Raw genomic sequence first — 25329 nt, forward strand, 5'->3', positions numbered from 1 at the left:
TTGCTATCTGGCTCTTTACAGAAAAGGTTGCGAACCCTTCTTCTACGGTATTAGTGCCTGGGAGAATCCTGTGTTCTGTAAACTCTGTTTCATGGGAGAGATCCTGGTAACAAACTCAAACTTTGCCCTTGATAGGAGGATGTCCTCCTCTCAGGCCACTCCAGTATTTTCTCTGCTAACCCTTTAGGCAGTGTTGCAGGACAGCCTCCCCAGCAAAGAGACTCTGAGGCAGAGATTTGCATGCAAATTGTTTCATGTTCCTCAACTCAATACACGTGGGGTGTGCAGGCAGCAGGACTGGGAGAGGGAGAAGTTGAATTGTACAGTGGTTGTAATGGAGCCCTCAGCTCATTTCATGGGGAGCTCTGGAGTTTGGTGGCCTTTCAGCATTGTTCCGAACTGGGGACAAATTGGGGCTAGCCTACTCACTACATAGTGACCAGTCACTGGATGCAGGCTGGTGCCAGGAAGGGGGTATGAGCTTCGATGAGGCAGCTCTCTCAATGTAGGGCCATTTCTATAGAAACAATATGACTTCTCAAGAGTTAGCAGCCACCAGCTCTCTTGGCAGCTGGGGAAGCGCCTGCCCCGGTGCTTGGGCAGATCCAGGAGGTTTGCAGCATCCGTTACATCAGGCTCTCTGAGCCTTCTGCTCATGACCTGTTGGGAGAGTAGTAATCCTTGTGAGTTTCAGCCGGCTGATTTCTTTTTAGAAGATTCTGGGTTCTGGATTCAGATCCCCTCCCTCCTTAGGATGTAGATGAGTGTCTGCAGAAATGTGAGTAAACAAGATAGCCTGTTTGCTGACGGCTGTCTTCCTTGCTTGCAGTGTGCAGGGCTTGCTTTCACAAACAGTGCTTCCGGTCCTCCGAGTGCCCCCGCTGTGCGAGGATCACAGCTAGGAGAAAACTTCTGGAAAGTGTGCCCTCTGCAGCAACATGATGCCTCTGAGTATTGTGAAAAAGACTGCTCAACATGCCTTATGATTACCCCAATTTGTGTCTATTATTGGTGACATTGTTTTAGATACCAGATATTGTATATTAAGGAAAAAGATGGTCAATATTCTCTTTGTTGTATATGCTTAATATTTCACAAGAATGCAGATTCTGTGATTAGGCACGGGATCAATAGTGGTTTTGTTTACAAATGTCCTGTGTTTTGGCTGCTATTGGTTTTTCTAAGAGTTTTTTATACTTTTGTATTTGAATAATTATGTTGAACTGATGTTGAGCCATTTTGTGTGTGTGTGTGTGTGTGTGTGTGTGTGAGAGAGAGAGAGAGAGAGGGAGAATTGTAACTGACAAGATGAATTACTCAAATTCTCTTCCTCTAAAACTTGTTTGATGAGACTGATTGGTACTTACAGTGAACAAAAATATGACCCCAAATCTGTTTGCTCTGGCTTTTATTTCATTAGAGACAGACCTCCATTTAAATGCCATTTTGTGATTGTGTCAATCTGACACATTTTATTTACTCCAGAGTTTGAATAAAGAGTACACATTTCTTCTGCAGATTTATTTTGTGATGAGTTTGAGTTGCTTAGCAGGGCATGTAGGACCAGTTGAAGTGCAGTTTGAAGCAGGTGCCTCTAGATGGCTCTCTTTCAGATGGCACAAATTGAACCTGTATTTGTTGTCTCTGTTCCACCCACTGCAGTGTCAAGGGAGGCAGAAGTGAGTAGAACTCCATCCCTGCTTTTGAGGATCTTGCTTTATACATGTCAAAATGAACATAAGGTATTTTCAGCTTTAAACAAACTGGGGAAAATACTCTTAATGAACAGTGTGATTCTAGTGACAACATTAAAATCATACACATTGACTAATAAGGTTAAATGAATCACAAAACCTTTATGAATTCCTTTTTCCTAATAGTTCTTATATGTTTTCCTGGAACACGTGAGCCTATTTTTTTCTTCTACTTTCTATATACTTGCTCCTACTTGAGAAAGGGGCCTTGAGGCTGGGTCCCTTCATGTTTTATCTTTAGACTGAATGGTTTTCAACCTAGGGTTTGGGTATAACGTTCCCTGAGGTTCACATGCCCTAACTAAACCAACCTTGATTTTCTCAGACAGCACAGGCAGGCAACAGGGACACAAGGACAACAGGACAGGGTGTCCCCAACCCCATCCAGCTGTGTGTATGTGTGTTTTATTCAATGGGATAGTACTGAGCACATGAAAAAAATGAATGACTTCCGTCAGTCTCTTTTCATTCACTCTTCTCATTCTGTTCATTGTTTTCTCATCCTCGATGTCTCTGCCAGAACTGTGCTCACATTCATTATTTAAGTCAGACCTTTTTTAAAGTAATATAGATGTATAGACACATAGGATAAATAGAACTAGATTCCAAACAATGTTTCAGTCTTGCCCATTGCTCATATTCTCTGTTAGGAATCAAGGGTGAGGGTGGTATGTTCACATACCTTTCTGAGGTAAACGTCTGTATCTCCATTTGCAGGTAAGGAAATTGAGGCCTAGAGAAGAGAAATAACTTTCCTAGATTCCCACAGAAAGTGCATGATGGAGCTGGGGTTGGCATTCCAGTCCACCTGCCTCCAAAGCCCATGCCTAGCCTCTGCTTCTTTTGTGGTGTCTTTTTGAGACAAAGGAGTAAAAACGACTTTAACTGGTAAGTGTTGCTCGAACCTGCAGAAGCAGCACTGGGCTGTTTTCGCACATCAGTGTTGATTTAAGTCAGCTGCTGTCGCTGGAGCATTGGTTGAAGGGCTCTGTGCTCGGGGCGTCTATGTTTGTAAGGCACTGGTGAGCATGAGTGTGTGTGTATGTGTGTTACGTATCTTTGATATTAAAGAAGAGTGCACAGCAGTTGCCAGGAAGTGACGCTTTTGGTTTTTTTTTTTTTTTTTTTTTTTTAAGGAAGAATGAGGTTATTTAAACAACTGCAGTATGGGATTTATCTGAGACTTTGTTCCTCTCCAATGTGATAATAGAGGCTTCTTCCTAGGAAGGCGTCTGTTATGGAAGTGATCTTCAGCCCGTATAGCACCCCATAGGGAAGTCATTAGTTGTGGCATATACAGCTCTTTAGTGGGTTTTCTTGATTGTATGGGTTTTCTGTTCAACTCTTCCTTGGCTGCCAGCAGGAAGGTGAATGCTTGGTCAGACCGTCACCCACTGTGAGGCATCAGTTGCAGTGCTGTAAAGGTCAGTGATTCATTTTCTGCCTCTTCACTCTTCGCATGGACAATGCCAGTAATGTGTCATTTACAGTCATGATTCTCAACTGCAGGGAGGAAGTTGCACCATCTCGAGGCAGTGCCTATAGGATGAGGAGGGGCAAGCTAGCAAGCTATCCCAAAGACGTTCTGGTGTGTTGACCTGGGTGAGAATTATTGGCCGGGACTTCAGATTAGATCCCAGATACACCACTTTCTGCCTACCCATGGTGACTCTGGCTGCTCTAGTTTGGTTTGTTTGACTCCTCCAAACCTCATGCTGAAATCTGAGCCCAGTGCCGACGCTGGGCCTGAGAAGAGGTGTTTGGGTCAGGTGGGGGATCCCTTCCGAATAGCTCGGTGCTGTCTTTGCGGTAATGAGTGAGTTCTCACTCGTAGTTCCCATAAGAGCTGGTTGTTTTAAAGAGCCTGGCCTCTCCTGCCCTCTCTTTGCCTCCTCTCTTTCCATGATGTCTCTGCACACACTACTATGAGTGGAAGCAGCTAGAAGTCCTCACAGAAGCAGATGTTGGTGCCATGCTTGTACAGCCCGCAGAACCATGAGCCAAATTAACCTCTTTTCTTTATAAATCACCCAGCCTCAGGTATTCCTTTATAGCATCACAAAGAGACTCAGAGACTGGAAAAGCCATTTAAATTATCTGAGCCTCCGCTTGTAAAATGAGGGATATGACTTCATGCGGTTGAGATGAGGATTAGAAATGAAAATGAAACACCCGTTAGGTATGAAAATGAGTCATACCCCCTATTTTCTGTGTCTCTGGGTAAGTTACTCTCTGGGTTTCAGTTTAATCTGTAATACAAGGATTAGAACAATAGCTACTGCTGTGGGTTGAGTTGTGTCCCATGAAAGGATATGTTAAAGGTCTAACTCCAGGTGTCTGTACTGTGACCTGTTTGGAACCAGGGTCTTTGCAGATGTGGTTAAGTTAGGATGAGGACATTCTGCATTAGGATGAGTTTTGATCTAGTGGCTGGTGTCCTTATAATAAAAAAAGGGAAATTGAGAGCGCAGAGAAGATACAGGGAAGAGCAAAAGCAGAGGTTGGGGTGATGCATCTACATGCTAAGGAGCATCAGGGCATCAGGGATTGCTGGTGACCACCAGAAGCTGGAGAGAGGCAGGGGGCAGGTTCTTCCTCAGAGCCTTCAAAGAAAACCAGCATGGCTGACCCTTTGATTTCAAACTTCTGGCATTGAGAATTATGAGAGAATAAATTCCTATTCTTTTTGTTTGTTTGTTTGTTTGTTTTTTGAGACAGAGTCTTGCTCTGTCACCTAGACTGGAGTGCAGTGGTGTGATCTCAGCTGACTTCAACTTCTGCCTCCTGGGTTCAAGAGATTCTCCTATCTTGGCCTCCTGGGTAGCCGGGATTACAGGCACCCGCCACCACGCCTGGTTAATTGTTGTATTTTTAGTAGAGATGGGGTTTCACCATGTTGGTCACACTGGTCTCGAGCTCCTGACCTCAGGTGATCCACTTGCCTCAGCCTCCCAAAGTGCTGGGATTACAGGTATGAGCCAGTTTCTGCCCCCAGGTCTGAGCCTGCTTGGCTGGCTTAGCATCCGCCAGATGCCACCTGCACAAAGCTTTCCTGAAGTCATCGCCCAGAGAGGGTGAAGTAAAGAACTACACTGTGTCATTTGTCAACCTCCTTTAGAAGCATGCTTCCTTAAACCGAGCATTTAAGGATCTCTATCTTTAAATAATTTCTCAACTGGTTTGGGAAGGGAAACTGTCGTTCCCCTTTTTCACTTCACTAGAAACTAAAATAGTGCTTTTGTGAGGGGTGCTGAGGTAGCAGGCTGCAGACACGATTGGGAAGCCTCAGCACAAATGGAGAAAATGAGAGTTTCTGCATCCTTGCACGTCTGGGCAGCTCTCCCAGCTGAGGAGACTGAGGCTTAAAGAGCTTAACCACATAACATTAAGCAAATTGTGTATTTTTTCATTGCACTTTTTTTTATTGAGACAGGGTCTGCCTCTGTCACCCAGGCTGGAGTGCAGTTGGCATGATCTCGACTCACTGCAACCTCCACCTCCTGGGTTCAAATGATTCTCCTGCCTCAGCCTCCCGAGTAGCTGGGACCACAGGCATGCACCACCACGTGAAGCTAATTTTTTTCTACTATTGGCAGAGATGGGATTTCGCCATGTTGGCCAGGCTGGTCTCGAACTCCTGACCTTGTGATCTGCCTGCCTCAGCTTCCCAAAGTGCTGGGATTACAGATGTGAGCCACTACCCCCAGCCCTTCCTTGCACTTTTTCTGGCCTCTACCTCTGCTTCCAGCCTTCTCTCTTCCCAGGGCTGCCCCCTCTTTTCTCAACCTGCTGTGTTCCTGCCTTCATGGTAGAGTCTTCCATAAAAATAACATCAACTTTTCTAAGGGACTCTTTCCCATTTGATCACTTGTCATGGGGAGGAAAGGGTGATAGTTTTGGCCCATGGGTGATGAGAATGTAGAGTGGACAGTTAACAGTCAGGAAACCTACATGGAAAGGGTGGTTTAGACACTTTCAAGTGGGGTGACTTTGGACAGATCATTTAATCTCTGCATCTGGGCTTCCTGATCTGGAAAGTGGTGCATAACACCTACCTTGCAAGGCGATTGTGTGAGTCTAAGATAATGGAAGTGAAATTGCTGTAATGTACAGCACACAGAGACGTAGCTTAGGACAGTTACTCTCTTCTGGTGCTCGTGCTAATGAAAACCTAATTCTGGTTATTTCCACCCCCAGAGCGCATGTCAGTTGCTACTGGATTTCCTCAGAGCCACCTCCCTGCCAACCTTCTCTGGTTGTCAGAGTCCGGATTGGCCACATTTTGTCTGAGCTTCCCAGAGCCCCATCTTTGGATGAGAGAATCAGTGTGGGAGTGGCACAGCCTAGTAGGGTTGCCAAATTGGGCAAATAAAAATACAGGCACCCAGTTAGACTGAACTTGAGACATTCAAGTAAGTTTTTACTGTATATATGTCCTGTGTGATATTTACATGTTTCTTCCAACCCTGAACTCTATAGAAAGCTGGTAGACACCTTTCCTGCGCTATGGCCATTCACGGTGGCCTGTAAGCTAACGTGACATTCTGACCATGTCCTGACCAGTCCCAGAGCACGTGCCACTTTCTTGGCCAGTCATTTTCCCCAGGGAGCTGCTCTTGGTGGCCATGGCCAACTGAGCATGCTGATGTGTGTACATCCCCACAAAGCTCTCCTGGTACTGGAAGACTGACCACAATTTCTAGGTCTCCATCACCCATCTTCTGCATCTTCACTTCTTGAGTGATCTCATGTATCCAGCAATTCTGAGTTGAAGACAATTGAACAATCTATCACTGACTATCAGCCTTGCTCAGGAAGCACAGGTATGAACCTGACCCAGTGCCGACTCTAGAACCTTGCAGCCTCCAAAGCTGACGGTACTAAACAGTCAGAATCACCTTCTGATTCCAGCTCCTCCTCAGGCTCTGACTTGGTTCTAAAGCATGACCTATAAGAATGCTACAGTAAGTAGTCTTCCTCACACCATGGGGGCAGGAGCGTGGGTCAGGCTGCGTACCACAAATGACACCAGACCCTCCCATTCCCTTGCAGGGTAGTCCTAGGAGCCCCTGGAGAAGTCTCCCAAAGGTAGATGCTAGGGAACACTCTCCATATGCATATACATTACAAACACGAACACAGGCAGAATTTGTTGCCTTTTTCTGACCAAACCTGATTCCAGTTAGGTTAACTTCCTCTATTAACCACCTTCTCTCCCCCTGAGCCTGAAGCTGATGACCATATGCCATGCTTTCTCTGCTCTAGTGTCCAGATGTCCAAAGCGAAGGGCAGAGCTGAGCCGATGCCCCATGCCAGGCCCCTGCCCCTAGCCCCTCCAGCCAGCTGGGTCCGTGTGGGTCCATGTGGGATTTCAGTAGCTGCTCCCTTCCGGTTCCCTACAGAGGAGAAAAAAAGGCAGAAAAGGGAGGTAGGGTTAGGATGATGCCGTCAGCTACAGCACCTCCGCTGACATTCCGGCTCCCAACGTTTTGTTGCTGATGTTTCCTCCCTCGTCCTTTCTGTCCTTGTAAGTTTATGTCTATAAAAGAATTCCTTAATTGTTGTTTTTGAGCTGTCTTTCTACCATTGCTTTAGAGGGACTTTAGCAGTATGCAAAAGTAGACATATGTTCAGGCTGCCAGTTTTTTTGTTTTGTTTTGTTTTGTTTTGTTTTGTTTTGTTTTTTTGAGACGGAGTTTCGCTCTTGTTACCCAGGCTGGAGTGCAATGGCGCGATCACGGCTCACCGCAACCTCCGCCTCCTGGGTTCAGGCAATCCTCCTGCCTCAGCCTCCTGAGTAGCTGGGATTACAGGCACGTGCCACCATGCCCAGCTAATGTTTTGTATTTTTAGTAGAGATGGGGTTTCACCATGTTGACCAGGATGCAGGCTGCCAGTTTTACAGGAAGCTCAGGCTCACAGTCTTTTAATTTTATTATTGTGGTTAAGCTTACACTCGTAACCATTGCACTATGCCTCACCTTTATGTTTCACTGTCTCAGAAGCACTTTTGACAGGGGACTACTATGTTTGTGCCTTTAGAAAGTTAAGTCTGGTGATGGCGTGGAAGATAGAGATAGAATTGTGGCAGGGAGGCTGTTCTGAGGCTAGTATTTACAAAACCGCGTTACAAGAAGGACTGCTGTGGACTCTCACCTCACTGGGAGTGTCACTCAGTGCTGGGGGCTGTAAGTTCTAAAGTTGGATTAAAAATTACTTGCTAGAAAGTTACCCTTTAAAACCTCTTAAGCAGCTGCCACATGGGAGATAAACATATGGAGGCTTAGTAAGTCCAGCAAAACAAGGCTGTGCCTTACTTTGGAATAGATTGCTGTTTTAACACTTGAACATCAGAAAAAGTGGTTGGCTTGCATTTGTTGAATTTTTAAAAATTGTCTTCAGATGCTATTTTCATGCTCATGGTGGCATTGTACATGATTGTGGTGACCAAGAACCCCACAGGGGACCACGTGCTCTTGTCTCCTCTTCCCGCAGCATAGTCTGCTTTCTTTTTTGTGTGTTTTTTCTCCTTCTCTTTTTTTTCCTGCAAGCTTTTGATTAAATTGTGGTTAAGTCAAATATGCTGATGATGAGATTGTCGTGCAATAACGAGAAAGGAAGCCAGATTGCTGCGGCGAGGATAAATGGTTTTGTACCTACATAAATCGTGGCTATTTTAAAAATATTCCTCAATTCTTTCTCCTCTTAGTCTTTGTTCCAAACTTACCTGCAGATTTGTCTCACATTTTTACTTTACAGTATTGATGGGGGTGAAGTGAGTGATTGTTTCCCCCCTGCCAAGCATCTAAATTTCCTTCCTACTTTTGGGAAATTTCAATCTGGTGATTCTTGCTGGGAGTCAAGGCCACGTCCTGCCATAAATGCAAAAATTTCCAGTCTTCTTCCTTCTCTGACGTTTTTTTTTGCAGCCAGGGGACTGGCAGGCGACCCAGGAACCACGGATTGGATGCATCCCAGCGGTTCTGACATCAGGAGCTTGTGAGACAGGGAGGGGGTGCTGAGGAGCACCCATTCCAGGGACATAGCCTTGGTCTGATTGTGCCTGAGGTTCTGGCAGCTGTAGGCTCCTCATTTCACATTCTTTCCAAGCATGGCTCTTTATCTTGCTTGCTGTTCTGGAAGTTCCTGACGTCCTTTCTACCAATCCCTATTCTGCTTAAAGCAACTGGAGCAGATGACTCTTTCTTTTAACTGTGAACTCTGACAGATTTTTTTTAAAATGGCGGGGGGGGGAATTTTCCAAGAGCCTGGTTCCCGTCCACAGCCACCAGGGTAACATATGCCGAGGGACAGAGGTGTGTGCACACACGTCCAAGTACACGCACACAGCCTTATCTACGTCGGCTTTCTTTGCGGTTTCGGTTGGGTTTTTCAGACTGAAGCATCTTTGACTCCTGGTGAGAAGGGGCAGGCTGCACTCCCTGCTCAGGTTCACAGCCTGGGGGAATGGATAGAGTGAGAAGAAGGAAGTGCGGAGGAGGAAGCACGTGGCCGAGAGAGGCATGCCCTTGCCTTGCCCCAGCACAGGCAGTGTTGATCTCTGAGGGCCCCTCATCCAGTTTAAGGTCGTATCTGGTCTGGTGAGAACAAAACACATCTTTTTTGAATAGAAGTGAGTCTGCATTTACATGCCTTTTCACTGTTTCTAGCTGTTACAATTAGCAGACCATCATAAAGCTGCAGAGGTGCTTCTACTGAATTTTTGGTTGGTATTTCAAAGCATCAACCAAGGATTGTGCCATTAAAATGAAAAAGAAAACATATAAGGGGAAGTCCTTCCTCTTTATCAGCCTGGAAAACACCTGTTCGTTCTTCGTCATCGTCCTCTGCGAAGCTAAGCCTTGTTCTCCAGCTCTTCTCAGTATTAGTTACTCTTTGTGATTTGTTATTATTATTTTAGTTATTTCATTTATTTATTTTTTGAGACAGAATCTCTCACTGTAGTCCGGGCTGGAGTCTCAGCTCACTGCAACCTCTGCCTGCCAGGTTCAAGCAATTCTCCTGCCTCAGCCTATCAAGTGGCTGGGATGACAGGCGCCCACCACCACACCCAGCTAATTTTTTGTACTTTTTAGTAGAGACAGGGTTTCACTATCTTGGCGAGGCTGTTCTCAAACTCCTGACCTGGTGACCCTGTTCGCCTTGGCCTCTCAAAGTGCTGGGATTAAGGCGTGAGCCACTGTGCCCAGCCTGCTTTATTATTTTTTATACCTTGTATAGATTTATACTATTACACATTTTTACTGATTATTAGTCTGCCTCCCCTAGAAGGTTTTTGAGGGTATCTCTCTAAACATTTTTACTCACAACGCTTCTGACACCAAACGTGCGGGGGTTTTCCACACCAGTGACCAATTCTCCTCTCAGGACACCGGCCAGGTGTCCTACAGTTTAATTCAATGCTGGCACTAACTACTTGGAGTTAGTGTTGGAATGCATAGGTCTAAGCACCCAGCCCCAAAGACTGCCCTCACTTCAGTTGCCAGACCCAAGTATTGAGTGCCAGGCTGCTCACATTGCTGTCTAATTTGGCTACAAAGTTGCAGGTTCTCACAAGCCTCCCCAGTTTCAGGTTCAATAATTTACTAGGATGAATCAGAGCTCAGAAAAGTACCTATAGTAGCCAGTTTATTATAAAAGGTATAACTCAGAAGCAGCCCAATGGAAGCGATGCATAGGGCGGAATATGTTGGAGGGCACAGCTCTTCCACTCTCTCCCGGGGTACAGCACCCTCCCAGCGCCTTGATGTGTCCACTAACCTGAAAGCTCTCCAAGCCCCATGGGGTTGCTACGTTCTACCCACATGGATTTTCACTCTATTTTTAGAAGGCATTGAACTCCTATCTCAGAAGACGCTGTTTTCTGTTCCTTCCCATGGCTTCTCATCTTCAAATGTTGGGTTGCATCCCAACCTTAGAGCTCAGCTCAGCTCCCCTACCCTCCCCCTCGACTCAGTGGCTCTTGTTTCTACATGTCTCCAAGTCAACATGATTATTTTTCATTGTAGCTTGTAACACAAATTACAGTTCTCTTGTTTGCTCCCTTCTGACAACGACTGCCCTCAGTCGCCTCTAAATTGAGGCCACACGCAGTTCATTCATTTGGCACATACCAGCTACATACATACATTCCTCTGGTACATACCAGCTACACACATACGTTCCTCTGGCACATGCCAGCTACACACATACGTTCCTCTGGCACATGCCAGCTACACACATACGTTCCTCTGGCACATGCCAGCTACACACATACGTTCCTCTGGCACATGCCAGCTACACACATACGTTCCTCTGGCACATGCCAGCTACACACATACGTTCCTCTGGCACATGCCAGCTACACACATACGTTCCTCTGGCACATGCCAGCTACACACATACGTTCCTCTGGCACATGCCAGCTACACACATACGTTCCTCTGGCACATGCCAGCTACACACATACGTTCCTCTGGCACATACCAGCTACACACATACGTTCCTCTGGCACATACCAGCTACTCTCTATATCTCATTGAATGAATGAATCATTGATTAAGGTAAAAATAAGTGAGAAAATCAGGATAAAGATAAGAGAAGAAAATATACTATGAATTCAGGGGAAATGTCAGAATACAAAGTGCAAGTGCAAGACGCTTTACCTTCACTAACGGGAGCATCAATTTGGCCTTGAACTTTCTCACAGCTAATGTGGAGAGCAGTACTCTCAGTTATGTGATTCAAGCCCCTGAGATAAAGATCAGACCTTTTAAAATCAGGAGAGATGCAATTATTCCTAGAAATCACCCCTGAGAGATATTTTTCTTGGGGGTCATGTAGAGCCTCAGGACATCCTAAATTAATAGAGCTTCCGTTAAATTTCTGCTTAATTGTAGCTGCTTTCTGCTGAAAGAAGCTTCCCACGTAAGCCCCTTGAAGGAGGACCATATTTATTTCTTGTTATTTATTTTAATTTTTCTCTAAGTGGAAAAGTAATGTATTATTATTTCTGATTATAAAAGTTGTTCATGTTTCCAAACCTTTGAACATGTATGAGGTTTGTTAGTTGTTCTCCTACACCTGTTAAAAAGGGGATTACTCAGCAAATTCTATTATGTAAACTGCTTTTCCCACTCAGTCGTATTTTTGGATATCTTTTCATGTCAGTTTGAATAGCTCTGCTTAGTGACTTTAATGCCTGTATTCTATTCTATTCTGTGGTTCTATCGTAATTCACATGACTAATCTAATTTTTGTCCAAATATTTTGCTGTTATAATACCTTAATATTTTTTTGCTAGTATAAAGGTATAATATGATACCTCTCGCTTTATTCATGGGTCTAATTAATTCCTTAGGATGTGCTTTTCTGTTCTTTCTTTCTTTTCTGTTTTTTGTTTTGTTTTGTTTTGTTTTTGAGACAGAGCCTTGCTCTGTCACCCAGGCTGAGGTGCAGCAGCACAATCTCAGCACACTGCAACCTCTGCCTCCTGGCTTTAAGTGATTCTCTGCCTCAGCCTTCCAAGTAGCTGGGACTCCAGGTGCCCACTACCATGCGAGGCTAATTTTTATATTTTTAGTAAAGATAGAGTTTCGCCATGTTGGCCAGGCTGGTCTGGAACTCCTGGCCTTCAATGATTCACCTACCTTGGCCCCTCAAAGTTCTGAGATTACAGGCGTGAACTACTATGTCTGGCCTCTTTTCTTTCTTTCTTTCTTTTTTTTTTTTTTTTTTTTGAGACGGAGTTTCGCTCTTGTTACCCAGGCTGGAGTGCAATGGCGCGATCTCGGCTCACCGCAACCTCCGCCTCCTGGGTTTAGGCAATTCTCCTGCCTCAGCCTCCTGAGTAGCTGGGATTACAGGCACGTGCCACCGTGCCCAGCTAATTTTTTGTATTTTTAGTAGAGACGGGGTTTCACCATGTTGACCAGGATGGTCTCGATCTCTCGACCTCGTGATCCACCCGCCTCGGCCTCCCAAAGTGCTGGGATTACAGGCATGAGCCACCGCGCCCGGCCTGTCTGGCCTCTTTTCTTTCTTTCTCTCTTCTTTACTTCTTATATTTCTTTCTAGCTACTTCTTTGGTACCAGGTTAAAATTTTGTCATAAGATTTATTCTAGAAAAAGGAACTGCTAGGTCAAAATGTGAGTATAATTAACGTCTTCATAAATATTTCCAAATTACCTTCCCTAATGATGAATCAATTAATACACTGTCTGATTGTGACTGAGAATTTCCACTTGGCAGCAATGTCCCGAACACCACACCTTTTTAAAAAAATTTTGCTTTTTGCAGCTTTATTGAGGTATAATTGACATATGCTAAACCACACATATTTACCATCATTCGTTGAAACCTTTGCCGTTGATGACAAATGATATGTTACTGATGTAATTCACATTTCTTTCTTTACACATGAGATTTAGCATCTTATCATATGTTCATAGAACATTATTTTGAGTGTTGCCTGTTCTGTGGCCCATTTTTCACTTATTTTTTCATCTTTTTCTTAAAGATTTATGATTGAAACTCAGATTTGGATTTGACATTAAAATCAAGTTAAAGGTAAAATCTCAATTTGTCCCCAGTGGCTTGGCTGACATCTGTGCTAGGGCCTGCCTTATCTGATGCTGTGACGTCGCTAACCACCAGATATGTAAGGGAGTAAAAAAGGAAAATGAGGTCGGTTGCATAGAAAGCTGCTCTTGGTCACTGGTTCATGGTGTGCAGGTCTATGCGAACCAACCCCCAAAGGTACTGAGAGGCTGAAGAAAGAGGCTGACAAATCTAGTTTCTCAGAAGCATGTAATAGGGACTTATGAACAGAAGCAATGTCTTGGACAGCCGTGAGACAGTAAATCTTCATGCCTGCCCTCCAAAAAGTATCATTTACATAGCAATCTTTTAAGGTAGAGACACATGCAGCTGATTACGTCTCAGACTTTTTTTTTTTTTTTTTTTTTTTTTTTTTTTTGAGGCAGAGTCTCACTGTTGCCAGGCTGGAGTGCAGTGGCCTGATCTTGGCTCACTGCAACCTCCATCTCTGGGGTTCAAATGATTCTCCTGCATCAGCCTACTGAGTAGCTGGGACTATAGGTGCATGCCACCACGCCCAGCTAATTTTTGTATTTTTAGTAGAGAGGGGTTTCACCATGTTGGCCAGGATTGTCTCAGTCTCTTGACCTCGTGATCTACCTGCCTCGGCCTCCCAAAGTACTAGGATTATAGGCGTGAGCCACCGTGCCAAGCCACATCTCAGACTAATGACCACTGGAGAGGTTAGATGAGCATCTTTATGAGGAATTATCTATGCCATAGGCATTGTTTAAAGACCTTACTGAAGAACACCTTGGTCTGCAGGAGTCAAATTCTGTCATCATGGCAGTGCCACTTCAAGATGGCGTCAGTCTTGCCATGCAACAGGCTGTTTTCCTAGAGTCAGTCAGGGTTCTGTCAGAGAAACAGACCCAGTAGGACACACACACACACACACACACACACACACACACACACGTTCATTTGTTTGTTTATTGATTGATTGCAAGGAATTGGCTTACATGCCTGTGGGACTGACTAGCCAAATCTGAACTCTGTAGGTTGATTTTCCTTATCTCAATCAGAATCCTTCCTGAACCTGCCCCAAGATAAGGGGTGAACCATCAGTTGGGCCAGCAGCCCAGTGAAAACTCCACAAGTCCTTGATTCTCTCTCCCTGTCCAGACTGACAAATTTTTGGAAAGCAATTATTTTAGCTCAGCATAATGCAGACCATGGTAATACTCATCAGCTTAACCTGACTTCTATACTTTCTTGCATGTTCTCTTTCTACTTTTTGAACTTCAAAGTTCTGCATGTGCTGCAGTGAGATACCACTGCACACCCTCTCAAAGGTGCACAACTTAAAAGATTGACAATACCAAATGCTGGTGAGGATTTGGAGTAATAGGACTTCATGCATCGCTGGTGGAAATACCAAATGGTTCAGACACTTTGGGAAACAGTTTGACAGTTCCTTACAAAGTTAAACATACACTCACCATATGACCTAGAAATTCCACTCCTACATATTTATCCAAAAGAACTGGAAAAAAACCCAAAGTCCATTAACAGAATGAATAAACCAACCTTGTTTTATTTGTATAATAGGATACTACTGGCATTAAAAAGAACAAAGTGCTGATAAATCCGAAAGCCAGAGCAAAAAAGAACATGCTGAATGAATCTGTCTACATGAAATTCTGTAATAGGCAAAGCAATAGTGAAAGAAAGCACATCTTGCCGTAATCACCCTGTAAACTCTAAAATGGGATACTCTAATTACATACAATTTATTCTCCAACAAGTTTTCATAATGTCCATGTAGATTTCCAAGTGACTTTCTTCAGAAATCACATAGAGAACTTCAAAAAAAAATCAACTGTATTGAAGTATAACTTGAATATAATAAAATATAACCATTTTAAGTGTTGTATTGTTTGATGAAGTTTTGACAGAGTTATACACCCATGTGTACTCTCCAGTTAAGATATAGAACATTTCCTTCTTTTTTCTTTTTCTTTCTCTTTTTTTCTTTCCTTCCTTTCTTCTTTTCTTTTCTTTCTTTTCCTTTCTTTTCTTTTCAACAAAGTCTCATTGTGTTGCCCAGGCTGGAGTGCAGTGGTAGGATCTCGGCTCACTGTAACCTCCACCTCCAGGGTTCAAGCAATTCTCATGCCTGAGCCTCCAGAGTAGCTGGGATTACAGGCACCCACCACCACGCCTGGCTAATTTTTGTATTTTTAGTAGAGACAGGGTTTTGCCATGTTGGCCAGGCTGGTCACGAACCCGTGACCTCAAATGATCCGCCTGCCTCAGGCTCCCAAAGTGCTGGGATTACAGGTGTGAGCCACTGTGCCTGGCAATATAGAACATTTCTGTCATCTAGCAAGCAAAGTCCTAATTGTAACCACAGGGGATCTCGTTAAAGAATCAGGGTAAACTAAGTTCAGCTGAGGGATCCATCCATCATGTCCTTCCTACACACACACACACAGCTGCCCCTGCAGTTACCCACATCCTGCATCTCTCATTTCTACCCACAAACAAATAGTCACAGAAACAAACATGTTCAGATCACCTCAGCTCTCTCTTCTAAGGCTAAAAGAGATGGGGCTCAGAACTGAAAGTCAGAAAAATGTGGCATTTGGTGGTTGCAAATCACTTTCCTAATGTCCTCACTAAAGAAATCTCTACACGTTTCTGGGGTGCCAATTAGCAGATAACTTTTCAATGGCATTTTGCAGGTTGTGAATGTTTTCACCTGCAAGGTCTGCACTTGTTGAGCATGGTAAGAGTGACAGCTAATGCCAACATTGTGCGTGTGCTTCAGGGGTGAAGACGGCCTTCCAGAGCCCCAAGTGCTCACTGCCCTAGGCCAAGAGCAGCCGGCCACTGATACCTCCTTACTTTCCCCAGGGTGGTATCTGGGAAGTAGAAACCTGAAGTCAGAGTGGACTGAGAGAGGCGTATGGTGTGTCACTGCTTCTAGAATGGACTGTACAGAAAGCACATTGAGAGGCATGGAAAGACCTGAATTTGCACCTAGTCTAAGCCCCAGCTGCTAAGGAAACCAGCTCCAGGGTTCAGCCTCTGCTAGAACATGCTCAGAAAGCACAGCATGCATTTATCTGACCTCCTATCTTTAACACCCCAGTCCCAGTTCCACACTCAAATCAGCCTCAGTGAGTGGAAATATGGCCTCATTCCAAAAGCTCTTCAGGAAGAAGAGATGTGACAAGCCAACTTTGGCCCCAAACACCAGCATTCTCAGAAAACATATAAGGAAGATGGACTTTTTCTGAACTTAGCTGCTCTCTTGCTTTTGGTTGAAAAACAGAAATCTCTTACAGTAAGATCTTGACTCCTGGGGTCAGCCGTGAACTGGTCTTTCCTTCATTGAGTATCTAGGTGCTTTGAGTGAATTACATCAATGAGAGAGAAAGAAAGTGAGAGAGAACAAAGGAAGGAGAGAAGGGAAAAGAGGGAGGGAGGAAGGAAGAAGGAAAGGAGAGAAAGGAAGAGAGGAAGGAAGGAAGGAGCAAAGAAGGGAAGGAGGGAAATGAAGGAGGGAGGGAAGGAAGGAAGGAGTAAATACTTGAATGTCTGTGAAGAGAACCAGTGACAAAGGCAGGGTTCCATGGAGCTGAGTGAGAGCCACCTCCAGAGCCCACCTCAGCCTACATTGTCAGTGTCACCCAAAAGAAGCTAGAGTAGGGTTGAAGATCAAAGGGCAAGGGTTTGTTTGGACAACATGGCTCTTACCTGCATCACTCAGGTTACATGACTAACATAGGCACATCTCCTCACTTCCCTGGCTTCCCTTTCCTCACCTGTATGATGAGGACAAAGGCGTTCACAAAATGGGGACATTAGTTCTTTGAGTTACTCCGAAAGAAAAAAGAGTTCTATGGCCTAATGCCTTGGTTTTCAACCAGGGGCACTTTAGCCCCTCAGAGGACATTTGGCAATGTCTGGAGACATTTGTGGTTGTCATATTTGGGGAGGGAAGACTCCTGCTAGCATCTAGTGGATAGAGGCTATGGATGCCATGTGCACACCAGTGCGCGCACACACACACACACACGCACTGCTGTGGACACCATGTGCACACCAGTGCACACACATGCACTGCTGTGGACACCATGTGCACATCAGTGCACACACACTGCTGTGGATGCCATGTGCACACTAGTGCACACACACACATGCACTGCTGCGGATGCCATGTGCACACTAGTGCACACACATGCACTGCTGTGGACACCATGTGCACACCAGTGTACACACACTGCTGTGGATGCCATGTGCACACCAGTGCACACACACACGCACTGCTGTGAACACCATGTGCACACTAGTGCACACACATGCACTGCTGTGGATGCCATGTGCACACCAGTGCACACACACACACTGCTGTGGACGCCATGTGCACACCAGTGCACACACATGCACTGCTGCGGATGCATTGTGCACATAGCATCTGTAGCCTCTATCCACTAGATGCTAGCAGGAATCTTACACACACTGGAATAGTTGACCATAAAAAAGAAGGGAAAAATGTGATTTTTAAAGTCAATTTAATATAATTAACTTTTAAAATGAGGCGACTGGGAGCAGTGGCTCACACCTATAATCCAAGGCGGGTAGATCATGAGGTCAGGAGTTCGAGACCAGCCCGACCAACAATTAATATTAATACAATTAATATTGTATTAATTATTTAATACAATAATTTTGTATTAAAAATACAAAATTAGCTGGGCATGGTGGTACGTTTCTGTAATCCCAGCTACTCAGGAGGCTGAGGCAGGAGAATCGCTTGAACTCAGGAGACGGAGGTTGCAATGAGCTGAGATCACACCACTGCACTCCAGCCTGGGCAACAGAGCAAGATTCTATCTCAAAAATAATAATAATAAAAAAGTAGGCCAAAGACCTTATCAGACACCTTGCCAAACAAGATATCTATCTATGCACACACACAGTAAAATATTATTCAACCATTAAAAAGGAAATCCTGCCATTTGTGACAACATAAATGAACCAGGAGGACATTATGCCAACTGAAATGTCAGACACAGGAAGATAAATACTGTATGATTTCACTTATATGTGGACTCTAAAATAGTAGAACTCATAGAAGAGAGGAGAATGGCGGTTGCCATTGGCTGGGGTGTGGGGAAAATGGGGAGATGTTGGTCAAAGGGCACAAACTGTCAATGATAAGATGAACAGGTCTTGGGATCTAATGTAAAGTATGAGAGTGAGGGATGTGTTCATAATTTGATTGTGATAACCATTACACTATGTATTCAATCATCATGCTGTACGCCTTGAACATATACAATCTTTGTCAATTAAATAGTTTTAAAAAGAATAATGACATGGAAAAGTATTACAGTAAATTTTATTTGACCCATTGTTTCTCAGATTTCTTCAATTACTTCCCCTCTGCCCCACCAGCAGGTGCATATACCCTTATAATCATCGTGCGAATGTCCCTTGATGGAGAGCCATTTGAGGAAATGCTGGCTAGATGATCTCTCGGATCTTTTGCATTTGAAAAATCCTTCAGAGGAGTTTTCCTCTGATGATGAAGTATAATGTTGGGTTCTGAATACAGTTCCAGATCGCACTGCTTGTTCTGTATGGTTCTGTGATCTGCTAGCTGTGGGACTACAGCCACGTCACTTCAGCCTCTGGTTCCTCAGTTTCCTCAGTTCTGAAGTAGCAGTAATGGGCTGGGCACGGTGGCTCACACCTGTAATCCCTGCACTTTGGGAGGCCAAGGTGGGCAGATCACTTGAGGTCAGGAGTTCAAGACCAGCCTGGCCAACGTGGTGAAACCCTGTCTCTACCAAAAATACAAAATTAGGTGTGGTGGAGGGCGCCTGTAATCCCAGCAGTGAGGGAGGCTGAGGCAGGAGAATCGATTGAACCCTGGAGGCGGAGGCTGTAGTGAGCGGAGATCGCACCACTGCGCTTCAGCCTGGGTGACAGCGAGACTCCATCTGGGAAAAAAAGAAAGAAAAAGTAATAGTAACTGCACCAGCTATTGCATAAGGATGTTCTGAGGGTTAAATTAGGTAACGTGTGTGATGTCTGTAGATCAGCACCCAACATTTAGTAAGCCCTCAATTAAACATTAGTCATTATCTGAGTGTTGCTACGATTTTGTAATTTCAAAGTGCTGTGGGTTTCAAATCTTCCCACAAGAGGGCACTGGTGACACAGCTTTGCCTCAAAATGTTTGCAGTTCAAAGACCGGGAAGCTTTGCTTGTGTCTAAGGGACTAAGGGTCCAATTTCTCATGAACTGCGGAACCACGGATTTTAGAGCTGGAAGACACCATCATCAGATGTTGCAGTTATAAGCCACAGGTGGGTAAATGTGGACCAGGTGAGGACGACTTACAAAATCAGCAGAGTCCCAGGACAAGCGACTTCACATGCATCCTCCGTGGAGTTGAAAGGTAGGACAGAAACACCATCTTTCTGGGTATAAAAATGCAACAAAAGTGTTAACAGCAGTGCCAGGCTGAAATGAAAAGAAGGCACTGAGGTGTATATATGTGTGTGTCTGTGTCTCTGTGTGTGAGAAAAAGAGAGAGAGAGGCACTCTAGACCTTTGAAGGTACTGCTAACGTTTTTTATAACTGATGGATTTGTTTTGAATTAAAAATAATTTACACATGCTAGTATATACTTTGGGGGCACATAATGATGTGATACATGCAATATATAGTGATCAGATCAGGGAAATTAGCATATCCATAATCTCAAACATTTATCATTTCTTTGCATTGGGAACATTTAATATCCTTCTAGCTGTGTGAGACAGTATTGTTAACTACAGTGATTCTACAATGGTATAGAACACTAGAGCGTGTTCTTCCTGTATAGCTGGAGTTTTGCATCCTTTAACAAATCTCTTCCCATCCCTTCCTTCCCTTTATTCTTCGCAGCTACTGGTATCCTCTGTTCTGCTTTCTACTTCTATAAGATCAACATTTTAAGCTTCCACACATTAGTGAGAACATGCGGTATTTAACTTAACTTTCTGTTTATGGTTTATTTCACTTAACATAATGTCCTCCACTCCCATCTATGTTACCACAGATGACAGGGTTTCATTCCTTTTTGTGGCTGAATAGTATTCCATTATGTATACATGGCACATTTTCTTTCTTTATCTGCTATTGTACACCCAGGTTAATTCCGTATCTCAGCTATTGTGAAAAGTGCTGCAATAAACGTGGAAGTGCAGACGTCTCAGCAATATACTGATTTCCTTTCCTTGGAATAAATACCCAGTAGTGAGACTGCTGGATCATATGGTAGTTCTATTTGTAGTTTTTTGGGGCACCGCTACACTTTTCTCCACAGTGGTTGGACTAGTTTCCACTCCCACCAACAGGATATGTAAGTTCCCTTTTCTCCTCATCCGCGCCAGCATTTATTTTCTGTTTTTTCAATAATAGTTATCCTAACTGGGGTGAGATGATGCTTCACTGTGGGTTTGATATGTAGTGATGTTAAACACTTTTTCATATATTTGTCGTCCATTTTTATGCCTTTCGAGCAAAAGTCTGTTGAGATTGTTTACTCATTTATTAACTGAATCGTTTGGGAATTTTTGCTGTTGAGATGTTTGAGTTCCTTGTATATTCTGGATATTAACCCCCTGTCAATGAATCGTTTGCAAATATTGTATTCCATTCTGTAGGCTGTCTCTTCACTCTGTTGATTGTTTCCTTTGCTATACAGAAGCTTTTTAGTATAATAGAATCTCAGATGTTTATTCTTGCTTTTGTTACCTGTGCTTTTGAGACCTTATTCATATCTTTTCCCAGATCAATGTCCTGAACTGGTTCACCATTGTTTTCTTCTAGTAGTTTTATAGTTTCAGGTCTTACATTCAGGTCTTTGATCCATTTTGAGTTGATTTATGTGCAAGGTGAGAGGTAGGTCGGTATCTAGTTTCTTTCATCTGCATATGGATATTCTGTTTTCCCAGCACAATTTGTTGAAGAGACTGTCCTTTCTCCAGTGAATGTTCTTGGTATCCTTGTCAAAAATCCATGGGCTATAGAGACATGGATTAATTTTCAGGTTCTCTATTCCATTGGTCTATGTGTTTGTTGTTACGCCAATACTATGCTGTTTTTCTTGCTACCGATAAGTAGTATGGTTTGAAATGTGGTAGTGTGATGTCTCCAGCTTTGTTCATTTTGTTCACGATTGCTTTGGTTATTCAGGGTCTTTTGTGGTTCCATACAAATTTTAGAATTTCTTTTCTATTTCTGTAAAGGATGTCACTGATATTTTGATAGGGTTGCGTTGAATCTTTTTTTTTTTTAATTGCATTTTAGGTTTTGGGGTAGATGTGAAGAACATGCAAGATTGTTGCATAGGTACACACATGGCAGTGTGGTTTGCTGCCTTCCTTCCCCTCACCTGTATCTGTCATTTCTCCCCATGCTATCTCTTCCCACCTCCCCACCCCCGTCCCTCCCCCATTTCCCCCCAACAGACCCCAGTGTGTAGTGCTCCCCTCTCTGTGTCCATGTGTTCTCATTGTTGGGTAGTACAAATGTTCACATTCATGTGAACTTCTCTGTGTGTGTATATGTGCGCATATTTATACTTCTGAGATGCCTGAGTGTAGGATACAGAGATGAAGTTTCTTTACCTCCAAATATTTTTCTATTTCAATGGGTATTTCTGAAAGATAAGGACATTTTTTTACATATTGAGACTTTAGTGATCAAAATCAGAAAATTAACACTTATATGATAGTATTGTTTTTAAAAATCTATACATTATTCCAAATTTGCCACTTGCGTCCTCATTCTAAATTTATTTAAAATCACATTTCGCATTTTTTTTTTGTTATAACCCTTTAATCTCCTTTAATGTGGGTCAGATCCCTGGTTTTTCTTTCTTTTATTTTGAGATACAAGTTGTTTTGCAGAAGGCCCTTCAATCTGGGTTTTCCTGATGTTTCCTCATGGTGGCAGTCATGTTGTATTCTTGAAAGGAATCTCATAGAAGTAAGGCTGTATCCTTCTATATGCAGGGGGACACAGCTTCTTATATTCTCTCATCTTTCTCCTGCAGAGAAAATGCAGACCAACACCTTGTTGGAGTGTAAAGTGCCCCAGCCAATTCCCAGGCCTTTGAGAAAACCTGGAAAAATTAACACTTGAAATAAATTTTGAAGAATAATGAAAAGTTATTGAGCTAAAGGCTGACAGGGAGGAATTCTGGAAGGAGGGAAGAGCTCACTTGCTTGGAGGGGAGAACACGTGTCATGTTGGGAACATACTGGTCACTGTGTGTGGCCTTTGCCAGCACCCAGACGCATCACACTTTCTTACCTTCTCGGCTCTGCCCATTCCTGGGCTCCCTCTGCCTGGTGCCACTTTCTCCACCACTTACTTTTTCTTCCTTTTTCTGGATAATTTTACTCAGCCTCTAAAACTCAGTGGAAGTATTTTTCCTCCTGTTATTGCCAGGGAATGGTGAAGATCACATGTTTGGAATCCAGTGGGCCTGGGTCAAATCCTGCTTCTGCCACTTCGGCAAGTGAATGATCTTGGGCAAATTATTTAACCTCTTTGAAATCCAGTTCCCTTTTTGGACAAATGAGAGGTTATATCTGATGGATATATAATGTTTATGTCCCCTGAAAATTCATATGTTGAAATCTTAACCCACAAGGCAATGGTCACCGGAAGTGAAGTCATTGGTAGGTGATTCTGAGATGAGTGTGTGTTTAATAGAGGTTCTGGAGAGCTGCCCTGTCCCTTTATACCACCATGTGAGGACACAGCTAGAAGGCAACATTTATGAGCCAGGAAATGGCCCCTCACCCAACATGGAATCTGTCAGTGCCTTGATCTTGGACTTCCCAGCCTCTAGAACTGTGAGAAATAAATGTTTCTTGCTTATAAGTCACTCCATATATCATATTTATTATAGCAGCCCAAATGGACTAAGACAACCCCTTTGCCTGTCACAGGCATAGTTAGTCTAAACAGGTACCTCCTTCCCAGGACCTATGACCCCTCAGAGAGTCCCCTTGTATTCTAAGAGTTTCTGAGCCTGACGTATGCTTTTATCTTCTTCTACATCTACGTGTACCATCATGATTTCGCCTTGTTTCAAATACAGGCATGAGGCTTAGCTGTCACCATTTCCAAAAAAGGAATATAAACATACCATTGGTGAGTTTAGGAAGCTCACTGCAAATGTGAAAGTCCCATGGGAAGAGAACCACGTGGCCCATTACCCAGCCTCCAGCCTACCTGGGGCCAGTGTTCTTGTCCCCTCACACAATGCTGCCTCTTGAAGCTTATGCATGTTACCATTAAGGCTTACGTATGTATCTGAACTCCTATTCACTCGTGGAAGCTGAAGACGAGGAGTCAGAGTTAGATCAGGCAGCAGGTGTGGTAGGTGGTGGGAAAGGTGGCTCTGTGGTCAACCAACGTGCCTGCTGTACCAGCAACTTGTTAGGCTTATCCAGACCCTGCACCCGTGTGGGTGACCTACCCCTTCCCTGCCTTCTACTTTCTCAGCCTCCTTCCTACAGTATTTTGTTTCTCCATACGCCTCATCCATGCACTCCTGCAATCACACACTCCTGAAATTGTGACATTGTCATCACTAATCATTTCATCACCTCTGAAACCTCAACTCCAAGCCTCCCACCATCTGAGCACCATCCTCCTACCTCCAGCCCATTCACTCTTCTCTCCTCACTCAGGTGATTTGAGATTTCTGAGCCCTTGATATCTTGAAACTTGTGCATTCTCCTCATCAATCTTCAATCTCCCTATGTATTTCAGCCCCTCCAACCTCGTTTTCCTCTACCCTGCCCTGCTTACCTAGTTCCAGCCATGCTGGCCTCTCTCATATCCTGGGAGGTATCTAGCTTGTCCCATTTTATGGCCTTCATACTCGATGTCTCTTCTGCCCAGATTATTCTCCTAGCATTGTTTGGTTTTGGTTAAAAACACTTTTAAACATCTAGTTAATAATTAATCCATGCATTAATTAATGGATTATTAATTCATAATTATGATTTATAATAAAATAATTTATATTCTTATATATAAGTTAATTATATTATATGTAAAGATAAAATAAAATATATAATAAATACATTTATAATCAATGAATTGTTTTTAATTCATTAATTAATGAACTAATGCTATATTGATAGAATGCACATCACGTTTAGAGAACATATCTGACATTCATGGACCTGCATTTTATTTACCATAAACTCTGTGAGTTCCTTCCTGATCTCAGACCCTCTCCTACTTATTGTTCCTAAGGTTCATTACGTTGGTGTTTAAAGCTATAATTCATCCATTTTCACTGCTGTGTAGTATTTCATTACATCAAAAATACCCAAATACAACTATCTGTTCTGCTGTCGATGAACATTTCCAGTTCTCCAGCTTTTTGCTATTACAATAAACTAAATTTTCTGAAGCATATCTCCTAATACACATGTGCAAGATTTATTCTCTTGAAGTAGGTATAGACTTGTGGCTTCTAAAATAGAAGCAGATTCCTTTTGTCTAGGTAACATAAAATTGATTTCAAAGTGGCTATACCAATTTATACTCTCATCATTAGCGAAGGAGCATTCCTGTTGCTCTATATCCTTGCTAATATTTGGTATCACTTAACTTCTCAACTACTGCCAATCTGGTAGGTGTAGATGAATCTTGTGATGCTCCCACTTGCATTTTGCTGATTATTTGTCATGACTTCTTCAGGGCTGGCTCCTTCTTGTCATTCAAATTTGAGCTTTAAACACCTGGAGTCACCTTGTCCTTCTTAATTGTGTCAACCTATTTTAATTCTCACTATTTGATATTTCCCTTCCTCTCTTTTTCAAAAAATGTTTTTGGTCTATTTTAGTTCCTCCTCTACAGAGCTTATACATAGTGGCTGCTCAATAGGTACTTATTGAATATTTATTAAATAATAAATGTACCAACTTTAGTTCTGT

General features: G+C 43.4%; 1 protein-coding gene across 7 annotated transcripts in view; it reads left to right on the forward strand.

The window, feature by feature from the left end:
• Positions 1–24315, forward strand: part of RUBCNL (rubicon like autophagy enhancer) — a 68997-nt gene extending 44682 nt beyond the window's left edge. For 4 of the 7 annotated variants that reach the window (XM_074387731.1, XM_074387729.1, XM_074387728.1 and 1 more), the window contains exon 14: positions 1663–24315. In XM_074387731.1, coding sequence (XP_074243832.1) covers positions 1663–1844 — 182 coding nt within the window. In that variant the 3' untranslated portion in view covers positions 1845–24315. Of the gene's footprint in view, positions 1–829 lie in introns of all 7 variants that reach the window. The other 3 variants (XM_074387732.1, XM_074387734.1, XM_074387733.1) reach the window with 2 other exon arrangements.
• The last annotated feature ends 1014 nt before the right edge of the window (positions 24316–25329 follow it).

This window comes from Saimiri boliviensis, chromosome 16, assembly GCF_048565385.1.
Source record: "Saimiri boliviensis isolate mSaiBol1 chromosome 16, mSaiBol1.pri, whole genome shotgun sequence".
Lineage (NCBI taxonomy): Eukaryota > Metazoa > Chordata > Mammalia > Primates > Cebidae > Saimiri > Saimiri boliviensis.